This window comes from Xenopus tropicalis, chromosome 7, assembly GCF_000004195.4.
Source record: "Xenopus tropicalis strain Nigerian chromosome 7, UCB_Xtro_10.0, whole genome shotgun sequence".
Taxonomy (NCBI): domain Eukaryota; kingdom Metazoa; phylum Chordata; class Amphibia; order Anura; family Pipidae; genus Xenopus; species Xenopus tropicalis.
Window position 1 is genome coordinate 18,353,321 of NC_030683.2, and position 18,680 is coordinate 18,372,000.

The following is an 18,680-nucleotide window of genomic DNA, read 5'->3' on the forward strand; positions in this document are numbered from 1 at the left end:
TCAATGGCACTCTGCAGCTCCAACCTGGCCCAAGGAAAGTCTCCCATAGGGCTCAATGGCACTCTGCAGCTCCAACCTGGCCCAAGGAAAGTCTCCCATAGGGCTCAATGGCACTCTGCAGCTCCAGCCTGGCCCAAGGAAAGTCACGATACCAAAGCTTGAATGAATCCGAAACTTTCTTACTCTGCGCGACAATAAGATTTTGTCGCACACATTTTGTCGCAAGGTACGAAATTGTCGCACAAAATACGCTCGGAGCGTTCGTGCATTAATAAATGTCCCCCTTAGCTTTCCTAAATATTAATTATTTTAATCCTTTGCATGTGGGAGGCCAGTGGAAGGGCTCAGTCTCCACATTTTAGTGGTTAGAAAATAGAGTGGCCCCTGGGACTTGTAGCATCCCCCCAACTGGTTGCATCTCAAAATCTGAAACCATGGGGAAACCATCTGCTGCTGAGGGCCAATCCCAAAACCCTTTCTAATTTATCCTCAAATCTATTCTGGCTCGTACATTCTACCCAAAAACGAGGCCTGCAAGAGCCAGCCAATGAGGGCAGCTGCATTCGGTCATTTTTATCGGAGCTGTTAAACAAGGTGTTTATTTGAGGTATGGTATTTACAAATGTGATTATTATGGAGACATTTCATTAAAAAGTCATTTGGACTGAAATTGTAATCTTTCAGATCATTGGTCCTGGACTTCCTTTGAGCATGTGGAAGAGTTCTCATGACCGCAAAAGATCATTGTAGGAAAAAAAAGAGTTTTGGGAGGGATATGAAAGGAAAAGCTGCAGCGCATTATCTAAGGCCAAATCAAAGGCAGATGAGAAAATAAGAGAAGGGGTCCCTTTTTATATGTAATTTTTTTTGCTTTGCTTGGCTTTTGTTAATCAGAGAATTTTCTAAAAGAACAAGACGCTCAGTACATTCTGCCTATTGGACAGACAATGGCCTGTAACCTAGTTCTGCTCATTTCCAGGTCTGTGCTAATGAGTTTGAGATTCTGTTTCTCTGCACTCACCCCCTCCCTCAGAGCCGAAGCCACTTACGTTATAGGAAATCTATGGCCGTATTTCTTTCTCTGTCTCTTCCCCCCCCCCATTCAGTATGCCTATTATTGGATTTCAGATGTTGTATTGACCCATCTTAACCTTGACTTCTCACGTCGTAACTTCTGCCTCCTATGGAATGTCAGCACAAAGTAATGGCCTTGGATCTTGGTTTCACCCAAATTAAATAACTGTCTTGCCTTGTCTGTTTCCCCATGAGTCCAGCTGCATCACAGCCCTAAATCCCTCCCAGTCTAACTTCTTTCCATTTCATCCCCTGACCCATCAGAAAGTGCTAAACCTGCCTGTGCTGCTCTTTAGATGGGGTTTGTTGGGTTGGAACCACCTACTGGTGCTCTTGTCTCTGTGTGGCAGTATCTCCAGGGCATTATCTTTAGGCTATACCTGCTTACCCCTTAAGAGAAGACAATATGCAATATGCACCTAAATAAATAGTGGTTGGGTTGGATATATGTTCTGCCTATTGTTTTGATTATATGGAGAGCAACTTATTGCCCAACCCTGATATAAATCCTCTCTCCCCTGACATACAATCCAAATGTAACTTCTAAAAGCCTCCCATGTACTAGCCACTCCTCTCAGATACCATCACATTTGTCTTTCCATGCAGAGTTGGCTGGTAAAGCACCACTTATTCCAAAAGGCACATGATCTAGCAACCACCCACTTTATGGCTCATTGTTTTGCAGCTAACGAGTGCTTAAATTAATACATACTTCTGATCATTGTTCATTTTAATTATCCGTCAGCATGACACATAATTATTTTTTGTTAATCGTTATAGATAACAATCTGTCATGTGTCCAAGTCATATAACCGGCTTGAATTATGATCATTGGATACCAGTATAATCACTCTCGGACATAGTGACTTGTAAGGCACTTGATTAAAAGCTATCTAACCAAATGGACCGCAGGCCAAAGGGTTCCATTAAGTTTGGGTTTATGCTCTCAGAGAGGGAATCTGAATTTAAGTTTGAGGGAACTGTACCTTTTGTGCCTATGTTGATTCAGTTGATGCTCTCTTATTCAGGAACATTGGGTAATATATGGAACCATTAGATGCTCTCTTATTCAGGAACATTGGGTTATATGGAACCATCAGATGCTCCCTCATTCGGGAACATTGGGTAATATATGGAACCATCAGATGCTCCCTCATTCGGGAACATTGGGTAATATATGGAACCATCAGATGCTCTCTCATTTGGGAACATTGGGTTATATATGGAACCATCAGATGCTCTCTTATTCGGGAACATTGGGTAATATATGGAACCATCAGATGCTCTCTTATTCAGAACATTGGGTTATATATGGAACCATCAGATGCTCTCTTATTCGGGAACATTGGGTAATATATGGAACCATAAGTTGCTCTCTTATTTGGGAACATCGGGTTATATATGGAACCATCAGATGCTCTCTTATTCGGGAACATTGGGTAATATATGGAACCATCAGATGCTCTCTTATTCGGGAACATTGGGTAATATATGGAACCATCAGATGCTCTCTTATTCGGGAACATTGGGTAATATATGGAACCATCAGATGCTCTCTTATTCGGGAACATTGGGTAAAATATGGAACCATAAGATGCTCTCTTATTCAGGAACATTGGGTAATATATGGAACCATCAGATACTCTCATATTCGGGAACACTGGGTTATATGGAACCATAAGATGCTCCCTTATTCGGAACATTGGGTATAATATGGAACTATCAGATGCTCTCTTATTCGGGAAAATTGGGTAAAATATGGAACCATAAGATGCTCTCTTATTTGGGAACATTGGGTAATATATGGAACCATCAGATGCTCTCTTATTCGGGAACATTGGGTAATATATGGAACCATCAGATGCTCTCTTATTCAGAACATTGGGTTATATATGGAACCATCAGATGCTCTCTTATTCGGGAACATTGGGTAATATATGGAACCATAAGTTGCTCTCTTATTTGGGAACATCGGGTTATATATGGAACCATCAGATGCTCTCTTATTCGGGAACATTGGGTAATATATGGAACCATCAGATGCTCTCTTATTCGGGAACATTGGGTAATATATGGAACCATCAGATGCTCTCTTATTCGGGAACATTGGGTAATATATGGAACCATCAGATGCTCTCTTATTCGGGAACATTGGGTAATATATGGAACCATCAGATGCTCTCTTATTCGGGAACATTGGGTAAAATATGGAACCATAAGATGCTCTCTTATTCAGGAACATTGGGTAATATATGGAACCATCAGATACTCTCATATTCGGGAACACTGGGTTATATGGAACCATAAGATGCTCCCTTATTCGGAACATTGGGTATAATATGGAACTATCAGATGCTCTCTTATTCGGGAACACTGGGTTATATGGAACCATAAGATGCTCCCTTATTCGGAACATTGGGTATAATATGGAACTATCAGATGCTCTCTTATTCGGGAACATTGGGTAAAATATGGAACCATAAGATGCTCTCTTATTTGGGAACATTGGGTAATATATGGAACCATCAGATGCTCTCATATTCGGGAACACTGGGTTATATATGGAACCATTAGATGCTCTCTTATTTGGGAACATTGGTGATACAGTGACCCAGTTTAGGTGGACTGGTCCCAGACTGGTGAGGATGGGATGAATGATGTTTACCTCTATGTGAAATTGGAGGGTTGGCTAATGCTTAGACTTTTGCTTGGGCAGAGTTGGAATCCTCCATCCATGTAGTACTTGGCTGCTGCTCTGGAGACCCTTGCCCATTTATGATTCCTACCACAACTGCTTCCCAAGACACTTTCAGATGTGAAACGCGTGGTTGTTTTTCCTGCTGATGTTTTCTTAGGATTGCCACACAAGACACACTGAAGTCTCCATGCACAATATAACCTTACCTCCTACAATGTGCTAACCACACGGCTTAGGCTCTGCTGCCAAGGATAGAGTGTGCGCCGCTCTTAAGCAGAGCATTAATATAAACACTATGCTTAATGCTTGTGTATCAGAGATATTTTAACGGTCTGAACTGTTTTGATTCCATTGATCTGTCTGGCTCTGCGGAAGATGTTGACTCAATAACAAAAATAAATACACTTTGGACATGTGGCGTAGAACACAAGTTTCCTTCTATAACCCAGGGCGTTCTTTGTTTCTGCACAGAGCCAAGGCGCAATTACGGAGAGGCTACGTAGTTTCAGTGTGCATGACCTGACTGCTGTGCAGGGGGATGAGACCTCAGAGAACCGGCCTTTCCCACCATTCCCTGATGCCCAGAAGAAACCGAGGGCGTCTGTCAGTGATTCTTCCGGTAAGTGTAGCCTTGAACATCCTCAACCAGCTTTTTCTTTTATATTTTACTAAGGTGTATTACCTATTGTGCTCAGCAGAGTATGACATTGTTATATAGCAGCTGAGGTTGAAAAATGACACTTATCTATTAGTCTGTGCTCAGATAATTCTCAGCAGACTTCTAGCTGATCCGCAGGAAGGTAACCATGCTTTGATACTATATCCAGTTTGCCTCAGAAGGGTAATAAATTCCATTTTGACACCAAAACATTATTGCTTTACACTTGAATAATGACTTCTTGTATAAGCATTTGAAGCAAGCCCCTGGGCATTAGGGCTCCTAGATCCTGAGGTGGCCAAATAAAGAGTGAAAATATATTGTGTATTCATTGTAAAACCTGCGAAGAGGTCCTGGGAGTCGTAGTTCAACAACAGCTTATGTCACTGGCTTGGTCACAGCCTTTCTGTATCTCCTTGGTTCCCACTTCCATGGAGATCAGGCATTCAAATTCCCACAGACCCTTCTAGATTTACCCGGAATATATGGTGAATGTATAACATTATATAACTAACCTAAGAGCTTGTGGAAGCAGCCATAATTGCTCAGCAGAGGTAATACCTATGAGAGCTTTTATGACAGTGACCCCTGTTGGCCATTGAAAAATGGCGGTTGCAATGCTTTGTATATGTCTTTCAAACATGGGATTGGCATTATTTTTCCCCCCCAAAAAAGCCCTTGCTTCCATTTAAACATACACAGTCCGTGTTGTAGAGGCTGCAGAATACTGATAGCGCAGAGAGAGTTAACAGGTGCTTGTGTGTGAGTAGCCACACTGACCAGTGATCCATAGTAGCCCTATTTCCGATGCCTGCCCCTGGGTACGAGTCCTTATACCAAGCATCATGCTGAGCGGTTTGGTTAATTCTCTCTCTTCGCTAAAAGCACGGATAGAATATTTAATAAGCTTCCCTTTGATAGGATCCCGTTTGAAAGATATGAATTCATAAGCCTTTGTGCCATGTACACAAATGGAAGATAAAAAGATTTCTGCCAAGGTAGACTGGGAATTATTCAGCACTTAGGAAGCCTGACTACAATACATAATGACTTTCCCTACGTGAAAAGGAAATGTAATTATACGGTGCAACAGGGATAGAAAAACGCCTGGTGATTTACACATCCCAGCATCCCCTGTTTGGCATTCCTGCAGTACAGTTATTAATGAGCTTTATTCTTATGTAGCCCTGCTGATTATATGCAAGGTCACCGGAATATTTGCCACATGGGTGGCCGACCATATCGGGCTGATCTGATTGGCTCCAGGCTAATGATTGGATTAAAGAGGAGACCTATGCTCACCTGTCTGGAAAGGAATACATCCATAGACCTGGGAATTAGTGATGAGCAGCTTGAGCCAAAATCAGCTGCTTGGGAGAGTTGATCACTCCACTTTAGTGGCTGATTTTGGCCATGTAGGCAGTGGACAGTAGGCAGGAGTTGGTGGGTCGTAGAAGGAGAAGAGGACTTTGGACTGGGTTGGGTGTGGGTTTGGAACAGTGGGTTATGGTCGGGTTGAAAAAATGTTGACCTGCCCTACATGAGGCAAGATATCTCCACCAGAGCACTAAGGCCCAACGTAATAAATGGTGGGCTTTGGTCAGAACTCATGGGGCCCCCATAGTATTTAGTGATCAGGGCCCCCTGCAGGATTCTCAGTGTTCCTCACCTGATTAGAAATTGTGTGGTGGGGTTAATGGGTGTCATTGATGCTCCATCAGCTTTTGGAACTTGCAATGAATGCCCAACCAGGAGCATGCCCAGTTATCCAGGTCTGTATTAACCTCAACTATACCTGCTCCTGGCACAAGATTGCTGGGAAGAGAACATCCAGCAGAGCAAAAGGGGCATCTGCCAACCCATTGCTTTCCTTGCTTGTTCAGAAACAGAAGATAAGAATTGGGGCTCCAAGGGGATGGAGACGGGTAAAGGAGGCCTCTCCAGGGGGGCTAACTGATAAATACCTTTAAATGCATAAAAAACTCTTTCATTCCTGGTGTAACCGACCCTTTAAGACCCTGCTTTGACCCTTCTGTAAGATGTTTGGAGGATCCCCAGGGACCACTTAGACATTACAGCAATCAATTAACAGACCTCTCAACATGGCATTATTGGGGTCATATCATGGATCAGCCATAAAGGACAAGTAACATCAAAAGACAGAAATGATTCCTTGGAATTAATGTGGAAGTTATTTCGTATACTTTCCAGGTGGAAATGTTTTGTAGAAGGATCTGTTGGGTTCAGCAAAGGCTTGGATCAGGGCTGCCCAACTGGAGGCCCACGGGCCTGATGTTGCCCCTCAGGACACTTCTGTGGCCCCTAGACTACTCAAGGGCTCTACACATCTCTTTGGAGGGCATTATAATCTGGCCCCTGATCACATAGTATACTAAATAATTGCCCCATTTTCTGGAAAGAGTTGGACAGCGATGCCGGAACCAGACGTAGGTGCCATAGGAATTGAATTAGCCGTAATAGTAAAAAAGGCAGTGCTACAAATGGGGGAACAAAACATAATTGTATTAATACTACTTTAATACAAAATTGCAGCAACTTGATAAAATTAAGTCTTATCCAAAACAGATGGGGATGTCCACCCCTTGGGTTGTTATTTTCTTGCCGATCAGAAGTCATGTGGCCGCTGTAATCCAAATAAATGCAGGACGGTTCATAATAATCTGTGTGCTGCTTAGATGCAACGTACAATGGTTTGTTTTGAGTAGAGGCAGGAAGCAGAGCCTAATGTAATCCAGATGTCTGCCCTGTATTTGGGTCTTTAAACCGAAGATTACTGGTGCCACCTAGTGGTCATATAGTACTCACATTTTATAAACCGACAAGGAAAAGACAGTCCTTCAGCTGAGGGTTCTGGAAATACAAACCTTTAACTTCTCATTGATCTGAAAGGCACAGCTGATATTATATTAGGCTGGAGTTGCACAGTAACAGTCACATTCCCAAGGGTTTCTTGCCTGACCAGGTCACAATCTGCTTTATACTAATGTAAAGTAAAATTCTGCCCAAAGCTGTTATTCTCTTCTACTCAGTAGTGAACCAAGGCCACCCCAACCATCAGTGTAATCATATCAATGAACCTTTTAGATAAAGGGTAACTGAGCCTTTCTTGTGTGTCTGATCCTGAGCACACCTAACGTCTCTAGCATAAAGCAAGGCTGGGAAGGAAGCAGATAGACTCATGTGAGTACCAGGAAATAGATTCCCCGGTGTAAAGCCAAATACTAGTAAAAAGCCCCTGGTTTACTTATTGTCTGCGCCCCCCCAGCTCTCACTCAATTGGTTGGATCATTATGGGAGTAAGTCTTTGCAATGCCTTAAGCCCAATGCGACAGCTTCAGCCACAAGGGAAGTGTCAGCAGTACGTTGTTTTTAAAGTGACAGTGGGATGTTTCTGCAAAAGTGTCGCTTTAAGAAGTCTACGCATGGGATAAGCAAGCATATGAGAAGATTTAAGGCTTGTTGGAACATAAATACTGCGTGCCCCATGCAACAGCTTCCCTTTAATTCATAGCAGATACAAATAATGAAGTCAAATAGTCATGTTAGTGCTCTCCGGTGTCTGTTATTCTTGGACGTCAGCGGTGTTTTATCTTCATTTTTTGGAAGTGAGATGTGTCCAAGTTCAACAAGCCCCGTCCCTTCTTTTAAACAAAGCGCTGGTGGAATGCTGACATGAAAGCCCTGCAACAAAGCTGCTTCCCCCTCCAGCGCTCTTTATCTGGTCCCTAGAAGTGCGCGCAGAGCGCCAGATGCAGCATTCCAGATGCTCTATTAAATTAAGTAATTCCAGAGTTGCTCTAGATGACAGCCCTTATACATATACATGTATAGAGAAGAAAGGAGGGTTTGGTTCTGTTCCTGTCTTTTCACATCTCCAAGTTTCCATATGAAGGGGAGATACATCACTATCCCAAATGTCCAGATACAAAAGAATAAGTCTCCTCTAGATCTTTACCTGACCCACGTGGGTGTGTAACTTACACCTTGGGTGCCACTGGCTTCTGCAGTAGCTACGTTGGTCTGAGTGACCATGTGTATACAACACAACAGCCATTAACTGTTAGGGAAGCCTGGGGGTTTTCCTTGGTGCAAGCAAATAACTCATGTCTGCCCCCTAGAGAATCTGTAGAGCTGCACAGCACACACTCACAGCTTTAGGGCATTAAGGGAGAATAAAACACCCCCTCCCCTTCAAAATGTGCCTCCTGCAATTGCCCCCTTGCCCTATGCCTAAGCTGAGAACCCAGAGTAGCTCCTCTAGGTCTGACCATGTCACATCTAATGTGCAGTCTCCCATTGTTGGTCACTGAACATGGGCACTAGGACCCAAGGCCAGATCGGATTCCAGTGCCCACCAGGGGTGGCCAAGACATTGATTGCAGTCCACCAGTGGATCCGTGGATTTCTGGTGGACCGTGTAGATCGCTGGGGGAAAAAGTCTGGCCACCCCTGCCATAGACAGTCACTATTTATTGGGTGTATAGGGGGCTGTTTGGGCCTCTGTGTACTGGACTGCCAGGTCCTATTTTGGGTCTCAATCCAGAACTGGTATCCAGACACTGTTCCCCCAGTGATGCAAGAAATAAATTGTTGCTTTAAAGGGGAAATATATTGTCATAACCATTTTTCCCCTTGGCATTATATGTGAAGGATCTATTATCTATCCCTATACAAACCGTGCCCAATGTGACAAATTTCACCTTTGTGTATTAGTGTTTATAACCCATCGGTAAAACCCATGTGTATCTTGTGTGTAAACCCTTTCCAGTGTGTATATATTATATTAGTTACCTACTAATGCTAAATGCGGCTCTGTCCTAGGGGGGGTCCCTGCTACCAAGGGTGGGTGTAATCTTTGTTCACAGGGGGTAAGAATAGGCTCAGTTTTGTTTTCATGTGTTTCTCTCTTATTTTAAGGTTTCGGTTCGTTAAGGAAAGATTCGGGTGACGACAGGACAGACGAAGATGTGGAAGTGAACTCAGAGGACGAGGTTTATTCACAGAAGGGGATCCGACGGTCACAGAGTGTGCGATCTGTAAAGGGCATAAAGGGTCGCAAGGAGGTACGTTCTGTACTTGGGGAATTTGTGGTCACTTTGTTTGACTGACCTTTTTCTTCTGATTTTTTATTGTCATATAAAGCTTACTTTCACTTCAACAGGCCTAGATTTAGATGAGGAACCCATAGAGGAGTGAGACAGGCTTTATTGATAAAACCAGAACCCTACTCTACAGGTTAAGGGGTGAGGTTTGGTGTGCCAGATGCTTTAATAAAGCTCACTCTATCTGATGTTTGCTCAGTCTTCCTAGTGGCTCTCTACTGATTATAACCCTACATCCATCTCAGTAAGTCCATTAAATAAAAAGGAATCACTAGCTGATGTCCATAGACTTAAGATATGTTGGTTTGGCGAGGTCAATAAATGAGCAGATACTTTCGGCTTTGGTTAACCAGATCTTGGCCAAATTGTGCTGATTTGAGTACTTGGCCTCAGAGCCAGGGTTTAGACCTATCAGGAGAGGACTACCCCACAATGATATTTCAAACCTGTCCAATAAATATTTGGTTGATCCCTAACTAGGTATCAGTTGGGGGGTTGTTTTGGAACCATTCATGGAGCAGTAAGCTTCTAACTTGGAGTTGGCAGACAGTATTGGCCCATGTGTAGACTGCTTAGCCCTCAACATCTGCCCAAATCTGTCATGACGCTTGTCTTCAGTTGCCACTCAGCAAGGTCTCTTCGCTAGAGCAGTTTAATAGAATAAGGGTAGAACACACTAACAATATAATATAAAGGCACATTTCTGGACATTAGGGTCACATGACATACTCAACCATTTGGCCTGTATTTTGCAGATACGATATGCATCTCTGAAGCACAAACCAAAGAAGAGACCTCAGCTGTATTTCTGAGTGGACACCGCACACCGCCTCCAACTAACCGCTGTGCTACAGTGATGGGCACGTCATGAAATATTCTACATTTCACACCAGCATTAGTTTCAAGAAGTGTTATTTTATCCTCTTATTTATGTTGTTTAAGGAACTGTCAACCTATTTCTGTCCAGGGATTGCTGACATGCAACCCCTCCACTCATCCATGCAGCAGTGGTACCAAAGGTTGGCAAAGTCCTGACGTCGACCATTGATAGTTACCTCATCAGCAGGGCAGGTTTTATGGATGTTCTAGAGTGCCCTGTTCCTTTTATGGCTAGAATAAGGTTCACTGCCTGGATCTTCTTGAGCGAAAGCCTTAAGTGAATAGTAATACTTAATATTAGGTTTCATTTTGGGTGAACTGTACCTGGTCAATGACCAACCTTAGACCTATGGCACACTGAGGTGCTTTCATTGCCAGTACTTACTAGATACAATCGATGACTGCCTACTGGCCCACCACATCCATATCTTTCTGCCAGTGACAGTGATCTGTGTTGGCTAGTGGAGTTCTGCTTAGTAATCCAAGTATGGACACTCAAAACACTATGTGTCCCAAGTCCCTAGGGAGACCAGTTGGGAGACACGGTCCTTCCCTGCCTTGATTTTCAAAGTAGCCCTATAGATATCATTTTCAGCCATGTATTTTTTCAGACAGGCCATCAAGAGGGCCCAAAAAAGTCAGTCTATGGGCGCTGAGTTAGTGGCTTTTATCGTTTTATCGTAAGTATGGCCCATCGTTAGTTCACTCTTCCAGTGAAGACTTGCACTTTTGTATCGTTCCGAGGACCATCTCAAACCTTGATGCAACTTTCTTATATCTTGAATGAACTTTTCTCTTGTGTTTTTATATGGCGTCCTCCTGTAATGTGCTGGTCTGTATCAGTAGTCAGAGGAGTGTGCGCATCAGTGTTTAATAACTAATCTTGAGTGTTTTATTACATGAACAACCTGTATAGAACCTGTATATTTTTTTTTTTTAACAAGGCAATAGGGTCTTGAGATGCTGGATACCTCATGTATTCTCTTTTTAATTCTACTAATCGGAAACAGTCCCATTGGGAACAGTGAGATTTTGCTCAGTCTTAAATCTGTGCAGGTAACTGGCTAATAACTAACAACTGTGCTTTGTATTGAAACGCATGGGAAAAAGAAAAACATTGAGTCTTTTTAATGACATACCAAAAAGGCAATAGTAATAGCAGATGAGATTACAATTACTTTCAAACACATTCATTACTATTTGCATAGGTTCGTAAGCATTTAGGTTACTGAACAAATTTCAATTTTAATTTTTTTTAATTTAAATTCTTGTCGTGCGTGTTTGGTGCCTTTTGAATTTATTTATTAATCTTTGTTTTAGACCCTTTTTTGCGCTGTACATAGGCTAACTCTCAGCTTCCTTTCAACAAGAATATCTTCTTTTCATGCCTATTCACCATTTCTTCTTAAGGACTCTGGAACGTGGAGTAGATTTCCTCCCTAAGGAAGTTTTTTCTCCCTAAAAAGTGGCATCAGAAAGCCAGAGGGGCCACCAATCACCGTTCTATTCCTAGTTTATGGGAACTGAAGAAAAAAATCCAGCATGTCATTCTCACCTGGTAAAAGCAACAGTAGCGACACGTCGATGACATTCCCATAGGTAACAATGGATGGTGAATTTGGACATCTGGTGCCACACTTTTTTGGGGGGCAAAATGCTTGAATTGCTCCACGTCCGGCAGTAACACGTTGAATCAGACGTGATATTTTACTTGAGATTTTATTGATATGTTTTTAGATGCAATTCTGTCATTGCAATGTAATCAAGTGAGGGTTTTGCTCTGATTCGGGAAGAATACACGCATTTCGGTCACTGCGTTTTCAAAAGGGGAACAATTGTAACCATTTACACGACACGAAACCATTAAACCTACAGTGGCAGCCAAAGGTACCTTTATGGCAGCGCTGCAGATTCTACAGCAGGGGGCATGTACAGGGTTAAACCTGCGGATATTAGGGATTTTAAAGATTTTATTTCTACCTAGAATTGAGCCGTTATGGTCGCGTACAGAGGTCCTCTCTGCTGGATTGTGGGGCACCTTGTAGGCACTTCTGCCCATTGGCCAATATTCGAGACATCAGCACAAGTAGGCACAAACCTTTGTGTATGATGTTTTACTGAGCGCAGTTCCATTACCATTACGTCCTAATGAAGCTTAGGGCAGGGGATGATGTTCCTATTGAAAATGAAACTTCGGCCAGACGGCAGAAAGACAATGGCTGCTTTAGGCATAATGAGCAATAACAATATCACAGAAGCTTGGGCAAATAAAGTAAATAGGCATTTGACTGGACGTTTGTTTCCTCTGCTCTAACTTGTGTCCCGAGCCATAGGCCAGAATATGGCCGTTATTAATATTGCCTTACCTCGTGCCCAGCCCTCCAATCCATTTGTCGTATTTACAGCAGCCAAGATGCCTTCACTTGACTTCATTTAGAATCTCCGCGGCAAATTAGAGAGGCTTCCGATGGGGTTTTTGCCTTCCTCTGGATCAACTAGCAGTTAGGCAGGTTATATATAGGCATTATGGTTGAACGTGATGGACGTACGTCTTTTTTCAACCCAACTTACTATGTTACTATGTAACAAAGTTTGAATTCAAGTTATGGTTCCTTCTATGCAAACCAAAGTGCCTTGTGTTGGAGGGTGTATCTCACAGTGTGAACGCCATGGCTGTGCCTAGACATAAAGCAGCCCCCACAAAATAAAGAAACCCAAGATTTTTGGTCGTATTTTCTGTTATACAGTGTGTATTGGATAGAACGTCTGTAGCAAAGCACAGGGTCACTCTACTAAATGTCTTCCACTTGGCCTTCATTTAATAAACTCCTGTGTTGTGTTTTAGCCAAAGATCTACTGGAATGAGTGAAATACTTGCTGTAGGGATTATGATTATTTGCCCATTTTTGCCTCCATTGGGATGGGTAGTTTGTGGCCTTCCTGGTTCTCTGCTAGGACCTCCAACAGCCTATACACTGACTTTAGCTGTTGGTGCAATGCCGAGAGTGTCGCTCAGCAAACCTTGGGGGTTCACAGGTTCCTTATCTGTGATATAAAAGTATAAGACACTGTTTGTGTTGCACTTTACTAACTGGGTCTGTTCCAGTGAGCGCAGAGCCAAAGCCTATAGCAAGTACCTGCAGGCCAACTGGGCCAGGCAAAAAAATGGTGGGAATGGGTGGAGAAATGAACAGCCCTGTGCAACACTACTAGGGAGCCATTTCTGCTATGGAGACTCCCATTTACTGCTCAGTTTGGCTGCCATGTCCCTCTTGGCTTTTTGTAGCAACATTGTGACAAGGGACATTGTACAGCATGTCATTTTCTGTAGCCGGTACCAAAATTCACTACTGTGATTGGTTGGGAGCTGTTTCCTGTTTGATTCTGGGCCTCCCCTTGCCTGCATGTAATTCCAGCATATTTATGGTTCTGTTACTGTATGAAGCGCTTGCTGGGAATGGATGTATTAACGGATCAAATACGTTTGGTTTTCTCTCTGCTGGAGTTTTGATAATGCTTGAACTTTTGTACCACAGAATTGGGAGCTGCTTACTGAGCACGGGAAATGCAACAACGCTGGAACATTTTTTTGCAAATGAGCCAAATAAAATCTTCTAAAACCGACTGTTGTTGTGTTCAATCAGCAGGGACTTTGCACACGTTCAGTTGGGTTGGGGGTCAGGGCATGGGCAGTTCTTCCACTATTAACCAAAAAGAAGAAAAGGGCACAAAAAAGTCCTGAATGTAGAACCAATCACCAATTGGACAAGGTGGGCTTGGTGCCCCGACTCCGGGCCCTCAGCACAGCGGCAATTTATTCCAAGTTCCATTAGAATAGCCAGAATCTCCACATTCCCTACGCGTTTCATGGTCTAAGGATACTTAGCTTATAATTAAGTGTGCTTAGGATATGCTGATTAATTTAATGGGATTTTGAATAAAGAATTTTTTTTACCTTGATGGCCCCTGGTGGAATCCTTTGAGTGCCTGATTGCCCATATGTCTATCTACGGAGTTTTTCCGCTCCCATCTCGGCTAACCCATATTAAAGGAACCTGACCGTGGGCATTATTTGGTGGAACTGAAAAAGGGCTTTACCTGAACTATTGGCACAAAGAAGAAAGTATGAAAATTGTCATTGTATAAAGCTGTTAGACTTGCTTTCACTGGGCCCGACAAAGATCCCTCCTCCACCAAACTGTGTCATCAACTTTATGTAGTCAGACAGGCAATTGCCGAGCTCAGACCGTTAGACTGCCCAATGCTGAGGTGTGATTGGACTCTTCAGTGAACATGGTTCCAGTACTCCATAGTCCAATGACGGTACTATATAGCTTCCATACACAATTTCCTTATAGCAAGGCTTTTTTTTCCTGTCCCATCCAGACGTACAACTTCTAGTAAACACAACCATATGTAAAGGAAAAGCCAAAGTAGAAACAACTGCAAAGTGCATTTAATCACACAACATGTTTGGGGTGCACAATCCTTTATCAAGTGTGAATACATCAAGTGCAACCAACAATGAACTAGTCACATGGGCAGGAAGTTGCATCACCAAATACCCCCCTGCACATCACCCTTCATAAGTGTATTAGTCCCCGTGTGAGCCACTGAATATGACCACAAAAGTCAATGTCCATACAATAAATTCATGAGAACAATCCCAAAGTGTTCATTCTAAACGGTCCATATGATAAATTCACATTAAAGTCCCAAAATGTCCATTCTAGACAGTCCCTATTGCTTGTGCTAAAATGGAAACAATAACCTTAATAACTAGTGCTTCCCATAAGGCCTACTAAAGGTAAGTACAACAAACATGTCACAATAACAGAAAGTCATATAGCAATGAACATACTGCCTTTAGACTTACCTAATCTTACCCAGGGTACCTTGTAATAGCGGTGAACCTGTTCTTGGCTATAGGCAGTCAGCAAAGTGCGCACTTGATGACATTAAGCTTGGGCATGGCCGCTCTCCCATAATAACTCACACTCCCTACAAAGAGTATTTGTGCTGATGTTGGTTCAGAGACCATTTGGGACTCTAGTGAGTGCTCCAGCTGATTGTAGAAGGGAGGTATCTGGATACTTTGGGCCGTACAGTCGGTGTCACTCTATCAGGTGATCTGACTTTGCCTCAGCTGAGATCTGAAGCAGCTTCTTATGTTTACATTACATTTGAGGATAAAGTTGTGTTGTTGCGCAACATAGAAACTAAAATAGGAACCAGAGATGATTAAAAACACAGAGTCTGGCAGTGATACATCTGTGTGTGATGTACAAAGCCCCAGGTTGTGGGTCGGACAGCTGTTTGGATGTTCCCCAAAGGCGGCAAAGGGCTGATTCAGCATGTTAGGTGCATATTGGGCCTGGAATCCATTGGCACACACCGACACCTAATCAATACATTTGTGCTCGGCACAGCATCTATTATAATCATCTTATTTCACTTTTGAAATAAATTAATTCATCGTGGCATTTAGATGGGTATCGGACTGGAGCCAAAATTAAGGGTAAAATTATATCTCTTTCAGAAAGTCATCTGTCCTGTACTCTGCAATGTGCAACATCTGCTTTAATGCTATTGGTAAATAGATACAAAAAAATTATTTGGAGTCAGTGGGTGTCAGTAGCAACAGTCCTATTGGGTTTATTTAATGGTTAAATGATTCCCTTTTCTCTGTAATAATAAAACAGTACCTGTACTCGATCCCAACTAAGATATAATTACCCCTTATTGGGGGCAGAACAGCCCTATTGGGTTTATTTAATGGTTAAATGATTCCCTTTTCTCTGTAATAATAAAACAGTACCTGTACTTGATCCCAACTAAGATATAATTACCCCTTATTGGGGCAGAACAGCCCTATTGGGTTTAATTACTGTTTAAATAATTTTATTATGGTATGGAGGAGATCCAAATTATGGAAACACACCTTATCCGGAAAACCCCACGTCCTCAGCATTCTGGATAACAGGTCCCATACCTGTATTAATCTAATGACTTGGAGGAAAGCATTGAAAGCAATGTATCAGTGTTTGTCAATAACATAAAACCATACACTATAGACCAGCTTAATGCACCCATGATGTGTCACTATTGCAGCAAGATCTTGGCAGCTTGGGCGGCTAGTTGGCAGTTGAGGTTCCATGCTGATCATTTTAAACTTATGGAAATGCAGCCACTTATACCCTTAATGGAACTAAGGCAAATCTTTGATCGAGGAGCACCATCTAGGGTTGCTTATGGATAATAAACTTACCTGTAACAAGCGTCCCAGTCAGCCGTATCTAGAATATGTAGTGCAGTTTTGGTCTCCAGTGTCTGAAATAGACATTATTGATATAGAGAAGGTCCAGATAAGAGCGGCTAAGCTGATAAAGACTATGGAAGGTCCTGGTTATGAGGGGCGGCTGGCAATTATGCCATGGTTTACACTGGAAAAGAGGCGCTTGAGTGGGGATAGGGTCACTATGTATAAATATATAAGGGGACAATACAGTAGAGCCATAGGTCCATAGGAAATAAGGGCATCCCTTGCGGTCAGACAATATTTAACTGAATGACCGAGTGTTTTCTCTGACTAAATAAAAATAAATAAATCGGACATATTTCCAGACTTGTATGCGATCAGCCAACAATTGTAACAAACAGAGAAAGATTTGGCAAAAGAAAGACCCTGCACTGACGGGTTCCTTTGGGGCTCTTTTGGCATTAGGCACTGTGAGTGTAGGGTCTCTGATAAGTGGGTCCAACCCAGGCAGATCCAGCCGCATTAGATGGGATTTTATGTATTAATCCATCATAAGTGACTCGTGTGTATATTGTTCTCAGCCACAAAGCCTTGTGTTCTGGGCTTAAAAGGAAATGTATAGCCCACCCAAGAAGCTTGCCTGATCGACTCCAGATGGAGGAACGGGTGAACTTTTTCCTTGTTTTACAAGGAGACTTTGAAGAAAGAGAAGAAAATTGAAATTATGGGAAACCCTGAATCGAGGGAACACTTGCGAGTTATATTTAGTGATTAGCAAAACAAATGACCTTTCTGTTTTTAATTAGCAGGTAGCGAGGTGGCCTTGTAAGCCCCACCGGGGCAGGGGGTGCTGGGAATGGTGCCCACGTGCAGGGTAACTATGGGAAGAACTTTTATAACCCAAACAAATACTGTTTAGCGATTGGTTGTGCATGAGTAGCTGCTATAATAATCTGGGGGGAGATATTTAGGGGAGGGGATGGAGCTCGCATCAATTGTACAGGGAGGTTTCTGACATGCCAAGGCATATAAACACAATAATACTGAGGGGACGTCTAGAAGCAACCAATCTGCAATTAGCTTTGAACAGTTTTCTACAAGTTAGGAAATGAAGGCAATTCCTTGATTGGTCCCTATTGGCAAAAATGCAGAAAAATGATTTATTTGATTTTTTTAATCATTGCTTGATCACTATAATGGTTTCAGCATACAAATATGAGCAGTACTGTCCAACTGGCAGAACCTGCGCCCCCGTGCCCCCCCCCCCATATGTCTGCTGTGACTGTTTGCTTTTGTGTAAGATATAAATGGTATCAGTACTGAGGTTAACTGGCCCCCTGCGCTGTTCACACCTCAGATTCATGCTGTAAACCCTGTATTGTTCGCACCTGTAAGCTCCTGCATTTTTTACACCTGTAAGACCTCAGCCTCATACTGTAGACATTGTTCATCCTTTCACACCTCAGACTGTAGGAGCAGTGCCAGCATTGTGTCACTGTTCATGTTGGAGTGGTCATGATTAGTTACTACCATAGACATGGTTTCCCTGTCTCCTTCCTCTGTGTGCCATACTCTGCCTGCCCTATGCTGCCTGTGTGTGCCATACTCTGCCTGCCCTACCCTGCCTGTGTGTGCCATACTCTGTCTGCCCTATGCTGCCTGTGTGTACCATACTCTGCCTGCCCTATGCTGCATTTGTGAGCCATACTCTGCCTGCCCTACCCTGCCTGTGTGTGCCATACTCTGTCTGCCCTATGCTGCCTGTGTGTGCCATACTCTGCCTTCCCTACCCTGCCTGTGTGTGCCATACTCTGCCTGCTCTACGCTGTCTGTGTGTGCCATACTCTGCCTGCTGTACGCTGTCTGTGTGTGCCATACTCTGCCTTCCCTACCCTGCCTGTATGTGCCATACTCTGCCTGCCCTATTCTGCCTGTGTGTGCCATACTCTGCCTGCTCTATGCTGCCTGTGTGTGCCATACTCTACCTGC

At 43.0% G+C, this 18,680-nt stretch overlaps 1 protein-coding gene across 1 annotated transcript in view; it reads left to right on the forward strand.

Annotated features, from left to right (window-relative positions):
- reep3 (receptor accessory protein 3) overlaps nucleotides 1-14,056 on the forward strand; it is a 90,382-nt gene extending 76,326 nt beyond the window's left edge. Inside the window, exons 6-8 of the mRNA XM_002940751.5 lie at nucleotides 4,244-4,391; nucleotides 9,369-9,514; nucleotides 10,309-14,056. Of these exons, the coding sequence (XP_002940797.3) occupies nucleotides 4,244-4,391; nucleotides 9,369-9,514; nucleotides 10,309-10,365 (351 nt within the window). The 3' untranslated portion in view covers nucleotides 10,366-14,056. The remainder of the gene's footprint in view (nucleotides 1-4,243; nucleotides 4,392-9,368; nucleotides 9,515-10,308) is intronic.
- Nucleotides 14,057-18,680: the final 4,624 nt, after the last annotated feature.